Source organism: Pipra filicauda, unplaced genomic scaffold (genome assembly GCF_003945595.2).
Source record: "Pipra filicauda isolate LSUMZ 115617 unplaced genomic scaffold, ASM394559v2 scaffold5_size6683894_pilon, whole genome shotgun sequence".
Taxonomy (NCBI): domain Eukaryota; kingdom Metazoa; phylum Chordata; class Aves; order Passeriformes; family Pipridae; genus Pipra; species Pipra filicauda.
This window is the reverse complement of record NW_024104754.1, coordinates 2,101,072-2,114,371: the sequence shown is the minus strand read 5'-3', so window position 1 is coordinate 2,114,371 and position 13,300 is coordinate 2,101,072. Positions and strand designations below refer to the sequence as shown.

At 35.9% G+C, this 13,300-nt stretch overlaps 1 protein-coding gene across 8 annotated transcripts in view; it reads left to right on the top strand.

The window, feature by feature from the left end:
- Positions 1-13,300, top strand: part of LOC113994500 (neurabin-1-like) — a 48,036-nt gene that overhangs the window by 5,218 nt on the left and 29,518 nt on the right. For all 8 annotated transcript variants that reach the window (XR_005566030.1, XR_005566029.1, XM_027733607.2 and 5 more), the window contains exons 3-7: positions 9,655-9,787; positions 10,160-10,280; positions 10,798-10,902; positions 11,081-11,201; positions 11,663-11,809. Coding sequence is in view for 6 of the 8 variants with exons in the window: in XM_027733607.2 (XP_027589408.1) it covers positions 9,655-9,787; positions 10,160-10,280; positions 10,798-10,902; positions 11,081-11,201; positions 11,663-11,809 (627 nt within the window). In the remaining 2 variants the exon portion in view is untranslated. The remainder of the gene's footprint in view (positions 1-9,654; positions 9,788-10,159; positions 10,281-10,797; positions 10,903-11,080; positions 11,202-11,662; positions 11,810-13,300) is intronic.

Here is a 13,300-nt window from a genome sequence, read left to right as displayed (position 1 = left end):
AAATCTGAGTGGTAGCTAGCTTATTCCTGGTCCCCACCACAGCTTAGAGCATTGCCATAGTGAGAAATGCATCCTAGTAACTTCCTTTTTCAGCTTTATTTATACTAATAAGTTTGACTAAAATGTGAGTGCCATTTTCAGACCTTCATAGGCACTAGAGGAGAAGGTCTGTGTTCCTCCTCATAGATGCTACTGAGAGAGGCCAGCCTGGCCTTGCATTCTTACTGTTTTCCTTCTGCACCTCTCTGGTGTTTACAAAAAAACATCTATGCAGTTGCTGTTTAGCAGGTGTGTGATAGAGTTGAAGAATTCAAAACATTCAGAAGGTATTGGGCATAAAAAAGCGCATTCTCAGATCTTCGAGGTTCTGCAGTGATGGAGCTCTGACCATTGTACTTGATATACACAAAAGAGAAGTTGGATGTGTGTGTAGGTAATGCATATAACTTAAGCACAGGCACCTTAGAAACAATATTTATGATGCAGGAACAAAGGGAACGTGATTATATTTCTGCTTCAAAATTGCTAGTCAGTTGTAAAATTGGCAAGGCCTTTGAGTAAAAGGAGGAGACTATGCAGCTCCCAGGGGATGTGGAAGGGAGCTAACTCTGTTAGCACTGCATCTGACCCATGATAGAGATCCATGATTGTTGACATCTGTAGCAGGGCTTAAGAACATAATTTGATCTGATAATTTCAGGAAAGATGGAACATAATTACACAAATACTCCCATTATTTTGTGTTGCCCTGTGCCTGTGAAAGCAAGCACAGATGAGACTTTTTAAAAGAAATGTTTCAATTCCATAGGAACTGGTGATAAATGACGTGTGGGAAGATTTCTTATGTGCTGTGGGTAACCCAGCTCTCTTTAGTCCTGCTGCTGTTTGATCTTTGCAGACCTTAAGGCACACTATGTCCCGGTTGCTTATTTTATCTACGGTAGTTGAAAGAGTGATGCTGTGCAGTTATTAGCAGAACTTTGCAGAGTGGGTTTGTATTATGGTACCTGAGCAATTTTTAGTCTCTTATTGCCACATATGAAGCCAGTAAGGAATGTAAAGCACACTCAGCTGCCCAAGGTATTTGCAAGGGAACTGAATTTGTCTTTGTCTTGAAGTTTGCTGAATAAACTGTGTGAACAATCAGCATTGCACAGTGCAAAGAACATCAGGTAACTCTGCTGTCATCCCTTTATATTTCATTTTGCCTTTGTAATGTAGACATTACCTTGAAAGGCTCTAATTAACATAAATGTAATCACTGAGTGCTCTTTGAGATTCGTAATTTTGAAGTATTTAGTTGGGAAAACAAATGCCTGTTTTCAAATTGGCTTCTTGAGTTGTTCTTACCTCTGACTATGTCAAACTTTGTCCTCAAAACCTTTAATAGTACAGTGACTAACTTCTGCAATGATTTATGATCCTTAGAAATTCTGTAGCTCAGGTAAACTGAAAAGATAGTACAGCTACTGTTTGCTTCCGTAAGTCTGTTTAATTATCAGTGTTATCTAGTTCATGTTTCGTGGGAGTGGCTGTTCCCACCTTTTTGTGAATAATAATACATTTTAAGATTTAGTCAAGAACACAGTTTAAAAAACCCAAACTAAACAAAACCCAAACCTTCATAAAGGCGTTACTTTTGTACTGTCACAGTTGAGCAGGAGCTTAAATTTATTTCTTAAGGAAACTGAAAGCAGTTTCGTAGTTTGTGCGTTGTCCTGACCAGTCAAGTATCAGCTGCTTCTGAGAGAATATGGAAATCCTTTATAATATTGCCATTTGTCTTGCACATCAGAATAGATCTGTTTTACGTGTAGCTGGGCACAAATGATAACATTGTTCAGGCTGGCCTACTCTTCAGTCTTTTTATTACAAAACTGCTTACTGTGGAAGTTAATGAAGCACTAAATGAAGATAACCTTGAATTAGATTTCCTGTATGACAGCATATCTGTAAATGCTTACCACTTTTAGGAGATGCACAAATTTTCTAGGTCAATGCTTAGATTCTTGAATACTTATTGAATAACAATATTGTAGAGTAGTGCTTCAGCTTCATACAACCTCTGATTTTTGAGCTGTTAACTTCTGTACTTACGATGTCATATACTGAAAGGGATACAAAATACACTAAGTAGTAGAAGACACCCAAACCCTGGAGTTTCTTCAGTAATTAGAAAATTGATGACTGGTCAATTGTTTGTCAGCCATTGCTCAAGCACTTCAGTAAAATACTTCAGTGGCGTTAAGAAAGAAGTATGTGATGTGGATGTAGGTTGATGCAGGAAAGTAGAGATTTGATCTGAAAGTAGATTTAAACAGAATTGACTAATATGTGGGAAGTTGTCTGGTCTTTTTTCTTGACGCAAATAACGTGAGTGCATTTCCATTGTGCTTTGTTTGGGAGCTTTTGCAATGACAGTTTTCTTGTTGTAACTGATAGATTTGATTTATTTTGAAGCTCTGTTTATCAACATTACAACATTAGTAACTTAACATCATAACAACTTTTCTTCATGTTATTATCACAAACTCTTCATGGTACTTTTCAGTGACATTTTGCAAAAAGTAACCCTGTTTTGTTCTGCCTGCATCTGAGAGTGTGGCATTCCTGCTGGTTAACAGTATGGGATGTTAAAAACATGGGTATTACCTGGAGGAAGAAGGTACATATTTTCACACGTGTGAAATTTTTTTTGGGGGGGGGGGTGAGGAAAGATAATCTTTAAACTCTTACTGAAATTTCAGGTTTCATGTAAGTTAAAAGTTTATTAGGCCTAAATGCATTTAGTTCTGTGTATGGGTTTATCTGGGTTAAAAAGTCCAATATTTCTGATGCCTTTATGGTCCTTATGCTGTTTTGATTCCATGACGGTTGTTTAGCTCTCCAGAAAGAAGCCCTTTCAACTCAAGCTGTTGTCTTTTTTTTTTTTTTTTTTTATATTATACATTCTCTGTTTAGATTTTTAGAAAATATTTGATATTTAAGTTTTACAATAGTAGATTGATTTGGCATTTCAAGAGTCTTTGGATGAGAGTCCAGAAAGTGCCAGGACATGGGACTGTAGAGCGGAAATCTAACTCGGAACAGAAAAAGTAAAGAATTTCTTTTTCTGTCATGGCTCACTGCTGTAGCAGCTTGACTCTTTACTTTAATATGTCAGTGTATTTCTAACTGAATTATTCCACAGATGCAGTTAGATAACATACTAGCTGACTTGTTTGATGTATTTGATTATGCTGTAAAACTATAGAAAAATAAGAGAATGCTGAGATTATGGAGGTCAGGTGAGGTTATCACCTGCCCATCCTCACTCCTTTTTCAGTTCCTCCAGCTTCTAACTAGCAGTGCTAGCAGTTTCACTTGGATTTGATAGGGAGGAAAAAGAGGGTTTTAAAGGTATTTTTAAGGTACTTCTTGGTTTGCAGAAAATTAGCACTTGAATCAGAGTTGTGGATTCACCTGCTTGCTGAGGGCATGCAGCTTTAGTTTAAATTGCTTGTTCTTTTTGACTTAATGTTAGCTGATCACTATGTGTGCCCAGCCTGTGCTGTGTTTTTCTCTGAATAGCTGTGGGGAACAGGAGGGAGGAAAGAAGGTGAATAGGAGGCACTTGAGGGTTTCATGGGTGATACAGTCAGAAGAAACACTGAGGAGGTGTTGAAGGTCAACAAAGATAAGCAAATTTATGGGAGACAAGTTCATTAGCTCAACAGCTAAGCTGCTGAAAGATTCAGTGTCTTTTTGATGATGATTTCTGTTATTAGCATCTGAGAATACATGACCTAGGCTAGTAAAGAATGAACAGGCAGTAGCTGAAACTTGTTTCTAGTTTACCTTTGGAGAGATGGAAAACTTAATTATCCCTTTCCATATAATTCTAACATAGAAGGTGAACACTAAGAGGGACATCAGTAAAAAGATGCGTGCCTCTATTAACTGAGTACACATTTTGTAACCTTAAGATAAAGGTGCAGTGTTACAGAATTTTTACAGGGTTCTTATATTTTTATTGAGTAGGAAAGTATTGTGCAACATGGCAAATTCTTTACATTTATTTCTCCATCATTTTCTTCTATCACCCTCTGATGTGACTTGGCATAGTGAGATGACCCTTTTCGAATCTGGGGTATTGATCACTGCTAATGACAGTATTAATGCAGATTAGTTAATTGAGTTGATTGGGTGTAACAGGGTTATTTTGTTGTTGTTTCTTCTTATGGTCTTTAGAAAACAGTCAGATGGACACTATTTTTGTGTTAGTTGTTATTCTTTTGAAGCTCCCCATACCAATTTGCTTGCTGTTTAAATTTGATCAGGTCAAGATTTCTGTTTTGGTGAATACTAAATAAATACACATACCTATGTGGATTACCAGGTGTAAACTGATGGGTACCAAGACACCTGTGAAGCTTATGGATGTTTGTAATTGAATCACTCTCTTTATAAGCAAAGTCAAGGAGCCAAGATTTTTTGGGGGTGCCCCCTTTTATGTGGTATTGTGAGTAGTTTTTTGATTGTGAGTAGTATTTTGATCATATCCTATTTATTTTGAAGTCTTTCAGTCTCTTTGTCAGTCAGAGAGCAACGCCACCTCAACTGGTGGAGGAGATGGTGGAGGAGTACAACCAGGTCACAGATGGAGATCATGGATCTTCTCTCAACTTCTTTGAATGTCTGAAATGAAAGAAAATCAGTGCTCTGCATCTGAATGGATGCTGTTCTCTGGTTTCAACATTTCTTCCACTGGGATTTAAAAATTAAATACCTGAAAGTGAGAGAATTTCTCCTTCTCGAGTAGGTAGCATAACCTGACTGAAATAGATGCTGTATTGGCTGTCTTGTTCTCTAGCTGGCTCCAGTGATTTTGCTCCTGCAATGAAATATGGAACTAGAGAAAAAATTTTACTGGTTTTATTGAGAATTAGATAGAGAACAATGAACTTGGCTAAAAACCTGGTTTATTTATGATTAAATTGTCTATATGAAATTGTCTGTACTGTAGATCCAAAGCAAGGTTTCACTTATGTAAATTGACTTGGCTGGGGCTTTTAAGTCATACAGAGCTGCAAGATCAAAGACATAAATGTGTGCAGCCTACCTGTATACCAACCTGTTCAACAGTTGCTAACTATTCTGAAAACTTTTTGAAGAAGAGTAAAGGTGTGCGAGATATTTCTCTGTGCCGATTCTGTAATGCTTTTATAGCATCAATTGACTTAAATTAGATATAGACACTTTTCATTTAAAATATAAAAAGTAGCAGTAATAAAATACCATGTAGCTTTTGGAAATAGAGGGAAGAATGGGTAGTGGTAACGAGATGTCTACTTGAACAGAAGAGGGAGACTGTAAGAGTAAACTGTAGAGTGTACATTATGCTTCAGGTCTACTTCAGTGCTACTCTTTCAAATGATTATTCATGTTTGCCTGGGCACTTCGCATTTTGCCAGGCATCACAAAGGCCATCAATTTGGAAAGCCGAAACTGTTCACTATTAAATAATTTTCCCTGAGCTGTAACTTGGGTTTCGAATATTTGGCTTTACTGAGTGTCAGTAAACTTGCCCGTTCAAAGTGAGCCCCATGTTTCAGAAGTGAGGTGAAGCAAGGGGTGTAGCCGTGGCTGGGTGTGGAGTCCAGCCAGGGTGTCAGTAACACTCCAGAGCCTCTCTCAGCTGGCAGGTGTTGCTGCCTGTGCAGGTGCTCTGAGGCTTTCCAGCAAATACTGCAGTATTACATGAGAATTTTAAAATGATGCTGATATTGCTTCTGTTCCAAATAGTTGAAAACCCTTCTGGGCAGTTCCTGATTTCTTAATCTTACTGCTTAATTACTTTTGTAATGTTCTGCTTTTCATCGGGCACAAACAAATCTATATACTAGAAATGAATGTGGCAGTGGAGGTCTTCGGACAGTGGTTCATCACTCTGTAGCACTTTCATGCAAGCACATGGTAAGTTAGTGTTTACCCTTTAACAAAATTAGTATTCTTCTAAAACTAACACAGTACTTAAGTTGACCTTTTTATGGTCCGTGAAGAGTTTGAAGTAAGTGAGGTTGTTGTTTTTCTGTGATAATGCTGTTTTCTGTGGTAGCACTAAGATGATAAAATGGAGATTTTTAGTTCTCTGTAGTTACAGGAACTCAACAGTAGGATCTCTTAAACAGTAGGCTGCATTGGTGTTGAGTGCTGACCTTGATGATGTTGATATTAACATCTTCATAGAAGGTGCAAAACTGAGTTGTTCATGTTCAAAAATTTGTTCATTTTCCTGGTGTAAAGAATGCAGCTTGTTCTGTCTCCAAATAAATATGTATATTCAAGCACTAAGTATATTTGAAAATTTCCAGTTATATGTCTTAACAATTTAATTAAAGTAATTCTTAAAAATTCAGCCCTCTAACAGAACTATTTTTGATTCAAATTAATTTTATTCATTCTGAAGGAAAAAGGTCTTGAGTGTAAAAAGAAATTATTTTTTCAGATAGTTTGACAGGATTCAAAAGTTATTAATGTTAGGGCAACCTGGATATATAACAAGCTATGATAAAAGGCCTGTAAAATTCACACGGTTTCCACAGTAAAATTAATCTCTTTTCTCCTATGTCGTGACAATCACTTGTGTTTGCTAAATAATATCTTTTAAAAATACTACTTGCACACTAATAATTTTATGATCTCTGGCTAGCAGTGGCTTCTGAATAGTAAGATTAGAATTTCTTTTGTCTGTAATGCATTTGATTCAGTGACTAAACCCTGCCAGGCACAGTGCAGGGATGAACATGTTTAGCTTTCTCATCAATCTTCTAAACTGTGAACTTATATTACTTATTATCCACATTTTAACTGTGTATAAATGTTACTTTTGCTACTTTGCGAGGACAACTTGCTGAGCTGTTTTGCATTTTCTATATTAGTAACAACATTTTTACCATTTCTGTCTCATAAAAGATGAATATCATGTTATGATTCCACATGTACACAATAAAAATTTCTGTCTTTTTCCCTTGACTCTTTGGTCATAGTTTTTGTAGTGTTCTTTTGCTTTTCTTTCTGTTATTGCAGTGTTTGGCTTCTGGTTATAAGTTTTGGTTTTCCTCTGTTCCTTGTGAAGTGATGTTTTTCTTAAAAGTCTGAAGTTAGGAGGGGGGGGTATATTGTTCTTACCATTTTGAAATGGGGCTACCTTTTTTTAGTTGTGAGGTTGTGGTTTTTAGAATATTATCTAAATGTTCTCACACACTTTCATCTGTTACTTAAAAGTATGAATTCTTTCTCTTAGTGAATTATTCAGAATTGATTTCAGCTAAACTTTACTTAAAAAGCTGCAAAAACTATGCATAAATATTAGTAGTCTTCATTTGCATAGATATGTTTGTGCTATTGTTTTATTAATAACAATTATAAACATCACTGGAACCTAAGGGACCACTAGTTTTAAATTCTATTATCCACTCCCAGTAGATGATCAATTCCTATGATCAATTTTATATCAAAATTAGCAAATTCCATGAGACTCCTAAGTACGGTTCTATTACTTTTAAGTTGGAAAAATAATAAATAATTTTTAGAAGTTCTAGAAATGTTTTAGTGCTGGTAGCCCAAGACTTGCAGCATATGTAATGCTATTGCTATGGTGCAGCTTTGCTTCCCCCAAATTTCTAGTGCTTTATAAATTGTTGTGCAAGGAATTAGTCATCCCTGCAGTAATGTAATTCTGCAGTAGATAGTGGCTACTTGCATCATCTTCTGCTTTGTGAGTTAGACCACTGAGTTATAAAGAATAAGGAAAATATAGTTGTCACTGTCTCCCAAATGAACTCCTGCCATTGTCCACATTTTGCTCATTCAGCCATTTGACAGTTAGTGACCTTTGACATTTTAGTCATACTATTAAGACTAGATTATATGTATACTAGTTTATAAGCAAACTTGATATTTTTCGTGCCCTGGTATTTGATTTGTTCTCAAGAACTCAAATATTCTCACTAAGAAATTATTACTTGTTCCCTCATGAACTTCCTTTTTATTATCAGTTTAAAATTCATCTTATTATAACTTGACTATATTTTTAGAGAGATTGCTTTTTCTATCGGGATAGAAAGGAAGCAAACTAGACTGTTTTTGTTCCAAAGGGAGAATAATGCTTCATGAAATGTCCTATTTACTGATTTGGGGACTAAGAAGGGTGATTAAAGAACTTGGGAACTTGGCCACCTTTTTCTGATAATAATAGAGTAAGGGTACTTTAGACCATTTAGATGGTTTTCTTTGTCTGTTTTGCAGATTTATTCTGTAAAGTTCATGGAAGACATGCTGTAAGTGTGACCCTTGTTGTCCAGTTGTGTCTGGTTGTTTCCTACTGATGTCTGTAAATAGTCAAAAGGTGTTTATTAACCTTTATGCAAGATTTAGGAAGAACAACTTTTGTGTTAAAGTTCCTTTATTGGGGGAAACAAGACTTCTGAAAGTGGGCTTCTTCCTTCCCTTTAGTGGATCTAATCATGCTTACTTGACTGACTATATGGCCGTGCCACGTTTCTGGAGTAGATGTTTTGCAGGGTTTGGGAAGAGTGTGTGAAACTGATCTCCAGCTGGAGTCAGAAGGGAAAGCAGTAACTCCCCATGGGAAATAGTGTAACTATTAGTTGCTTTTTCATAACCTGTTTCAATAACTGCTTTTCTGTGTCTGAGGCTACTGCCTTGCAGAGCTAACACATATACCAGTGAATGTAAATTCACAGGGAAAATGTTAATTACGGTTAATGTTGTCTTACTTACATGATTGCAGTTACTTGTCTACGTAGTCTTAGTGGCAAAATACAAAAATTGCAGAAATTTAGTAGGCCAGTGTAAATGAACTTTGTGTCAGCACTGCATGTTCTTGATTAGGGAGATGGCTGCTGCAGCTGCAATCCGTAACTGTTTTTTGTCTTACAGTGATGTTGAATAAAACACTCGGTGCCTGCAAAACATTTAGCAGAGAAACCTTGTTTTTAAAGATAAGCGGGGTGGTATATTATTTTTCCTTTTTTCCTCTAAGTTATTAATTTAAATACAGGCAATGAACATGCTGATGTTTAAAATTAACCCTGTTACATGTACCTCATTCTTCCTTTGTAGATTTCTGCCTTAATTTGTGTTGTTTGTTTATCTCTTTATTTTTAACAATCCAGAAATTCAGTTGGAGTGATTACTAAAAATAGTAATGTATGTAGCAAGGCATTTCCTTTTCCTGGGAAACTGCGTGATTCCCTTGCAAAATCAGAAAACTACATCTGTTTGAAACACTGCAATTGGCAGATGGTGTGGGGGGAGGGAAGAAGAGAGGAAGGATTTGGTGGAATGTAGTCCTAAAAAAAAAAAGTCACACTGTATCAAGAGGAGATAACTGATTTCTTTTAACTGTTTTGTACATTTACAACACAAAATGTGTTTATGAAATTGTTTTGAAACTTTTAAAATGTTACTTTTGTGCAAGTTGAAAACTATCTGACAGCAGCAGCATTTACTAAACCGATAGTTGTTTAGAAAATGAGATCTCTGAAAGTACCACTCTTATTTCCTTACTGATTATGATTGTCTTTCAGTTATATGATGTTTGAAAGGAGGTGAGAAAACATTAAAAAAGTTTTCTGTTACCTTTCTTAGGTTTTCAGTACTTACTCAAATGAAGACTATGATAGACGTAATGAAGAAGTTGACCCTGTGGCAGCCTCAGCTGAGTATGAACTTGAGAAAAGGGTGGAAAAGATGGAAGTATTTCCTGTGGAAATTGAAAAAGGTGCAAATCAAACCTTGAACATTTGCAATAGATACTATGTGAACAAAAGATAAAACCATTTAAAACTATATTCCCAGAACTTAGCTCTTGAATTTTTGAATGTTTGTCTAGGCTTTAATTGTGTGGCTATTTCTGTTGAATTTGGTGAATGTTAACTGGACAGGCCTCTGCTAAGTGCAAATTGTCATACTGAATTGAAGTTAGGAACAAAAATGCTCTTAGTACTATCTAAATATAAAATACGTTGTCTTTTTTCAGGGGTTTTTTGGGGTTTTTTGTGTGGAAGGACTTGAAATGCTTTGAAACAACTCAGTACTGCTAACTGTTACATTTTGCGTCATGCAACTAATGTTAGATTTTTGAATCCCTTAGGTGACAGGGGTCTGGGCATCAGTATCATTGGAATGGGAGTTGGTGCTGATCAGGGACTGGAAAAACTAGGTATTTTTGTAAAAACAATAACAGATGGTGGAGCTGCTCAGAGGGATGGACGGTGAGCTTTTTTATTGAATTGATTATGCTTTTTACAAATTTGTAACTGATCCCAATTGCTTTTATTAGATATGCTGAATACTGTGAATAAAAGTACAAAAGCTGAATGCAGTTGAGTGATTATTACATTCCTGCTTTATCTTAATTTTTTAAAAAATGGGGAATTATTTATTATAGGACATTTTTGAAAAGTAAGTGTAGATCTGCTTACAGCATATATAAGAAAAGGTTGGCATGAGCCCTTGTGTAGAAGTACCACAAAATCGTGTTAATACCCCAGGACACCAATCACTGTGTAAATAGTATAAAAGATATCAAGTCTAATACTGTGTAAATTTTAATTTGTGATTTGCATAGTAACTGAGGATCAGGAGACTGTATTTAAGCAATGAATTTCAATGAGCTCAGAATTTGTCATTATAAATACTAGTGAGTTTTAAGTGATGTTTGTCAGAAATACTTCAACCCAAAATATTATTATTATTTAACTGATAGCTAACCATTTATTTATTTTGCAGAATTCAAGTAAATGATCAGATTGTTGAGGTTGATGGCATAAGTCTGGTGGGAGTTACTCAGTTCTTTGCAGCCACTGTATTAAAGAACACCAAGGGCACAGTGAGGTACGTATGTTTTTTATGAAATAACACTTCGGTTTTGTCATTTTTCATTCATGGAGAATACGAAACCATAATATGAAGAATTTCCAAGGATTCTGTGGAAGGCAACAGTATGGCAAACTCATTTCTTAAGCATATCTAATGATTTTTTGCTGGAAGATAATTTGTTTTTCTCCTGTAGGTTTCTGATTGGGAGAGAGAAGCCAGGGGCTGAGAGTGAAGTAGCCCGTCTCATTAGTGAGACCTTAGAGCAAGAGAGATGTCTGTATGAGCAGCACTACGCTCATGATGATACAGAGCAGGTAAAACATCCTACAGACTTACATGTTTTTAAAAGTACATGATTTCCACTACGCACAATAACTTCTGCTAATGGAATAAATGTGGTTTTTTAAATGAAACTGAAGCAGAAAAGGATAAAACAGACAACTTGTTAAAAACAGGAAAATACAAACTTAATATATTACTTTTCTTCAGGCACATGATTTTGACTTTATCGATAATCCAAAATGTATTTTTAACTATCAGCTGTGTGTAATTGTTTTGTGCATGTTTTACTTTGCTCTCTTTTGTGGAACTGTAATGAAGGTGTTTGCAATTCATCTTTAACATTATCATAGGTGCAAGAAAATAAAAAGGAATAGTAATTAGTCAAGAAAAGTTTTGCAGCTGTTTGGATTCCTTGATTGTGTGCTTTGGTTGTTGCTACCATAATGCAAATGTTTGTGTGCATTACAGAATGTCATTTTTTTGATTTTGTCAGGATGATGACTATGATGATGAGGAGGAGGATACATATGAGTCACATTTACATGGGAAATCTGTAGAAGTTTTTGATCTTCCTGAAAACGAAGACATTGGTTTACTACTGGATATGGATTCAGCAGAGTCTCTTCTTAAATTTAAAGAGGTGTTGTAGCAGTTTCTTGAATATTCTTTGCACTGGGGAGCATCTGAACCTTGTAGGACTTGGATATAATGTCCCTCATGTCCCTCTCATGGTTTTGGGTTTGTTTTTACCCAACATCACCAGCAAATCTTTCTGTTTTGTCCATTGAAATGTAGATCTTCTGTTATTTTTTTATCCCAGTTTCCCTATGCATATGTACATTAAGTGGTCTGTTGATTTAAATTAAATTTAAAAAAGCCCTTGGAAATAGACATTAGAACCCAACACCGCTCTGTGCATGTTATGTCTGAACATTGCATGAGATAGATAGGATGCTTCTCTTAGTTCTTCTTTGGCCCATTGCCCTTTGCATGTATTTGCTGCACAGCAGAATGGCTTTAGCTGCAGAGGAGGGCATGGGGGGCAAGTATGCCCATTCTGAATGGTCTCAAGTGTTGTTGTGAGATGTCCTTCAGGAAGACAAGATATACATATCTAATCTCTCATTTTAGTCCCTGCAGTCTTCTAGGAAATCTCTGTGTACGTAAAAGCACTTGATTCTGTAGGTAGGCACGTTTTTGGCTTGGAGGGTGTTTTTAATGGTGTATTTTTTAGAAGTAGTGGATTTGCAAACCCAATAGAGCATTCCAGACTGTGAATTGCAACTTAATATAATTGGAAATAGTATAGTTCCCTTTTCCCAAGGTTTTTATAAAGGAGCATATTTGCTTTATTTAGGGCTGTGGGATTTAGTCAGGGATTTAAGTGGTACAATCGTTTGGCATTTAGGGGTCCAGGCTTCTTTGGTAGAATTAAGTGCCTGTCATTTTCTCTCTGGGAGGAGAAAAATATACTGCAGAGAAACTGTTTTGCCAAATGCCATTTGGTGCTACATCAGCTTATTTTTGTGAAGGATTGGTGTTTTGCAGATCTCTTTAAGTTTGTTCTCTTGATAATGTTGATGATGTCATTGAGGAAGTAGAAATTGCAGGCTGTTGATCTCTAGAGAACATTTACAATTTTTCTAGGTTAAGAAACATAATAGTAGGCTGCAGTGTCTTTTGCTAAGTGCTATATTTATGTGGGATGGAATTATATTCTCATCTAGAATCATTACTGTGCTGTTACTAACATAATCTAAATGAAGAATAGTCGTGGATTCCCTAGTTTTAATTGTGTTTGGTATACCATGCCTTGCCAAAAAAAAAAACCCACAGGGTTACAGATGGAAAGTGAGATACAAGAAATAATTAATACTTGTTAAAAAAAATCTTTACATTTGGCTTACATGTAGCTTTTCCATTTCTAATAATCCTATAAAGATTACCTGGTTTAATTTTAAAACCAGCACATTTATTTATAAGTGCTGAATGTAAAAATATTTAGTACTGTTAAATTTTTACTTGAGTCTGTGTACCAGTTGTCATCATAAGTGCATTGCTGCCTTGTCATTTTCCTGGCACATTGAAACATTATTTTAATCTCCTCGGTTTTCTCAATATGTAGACAACA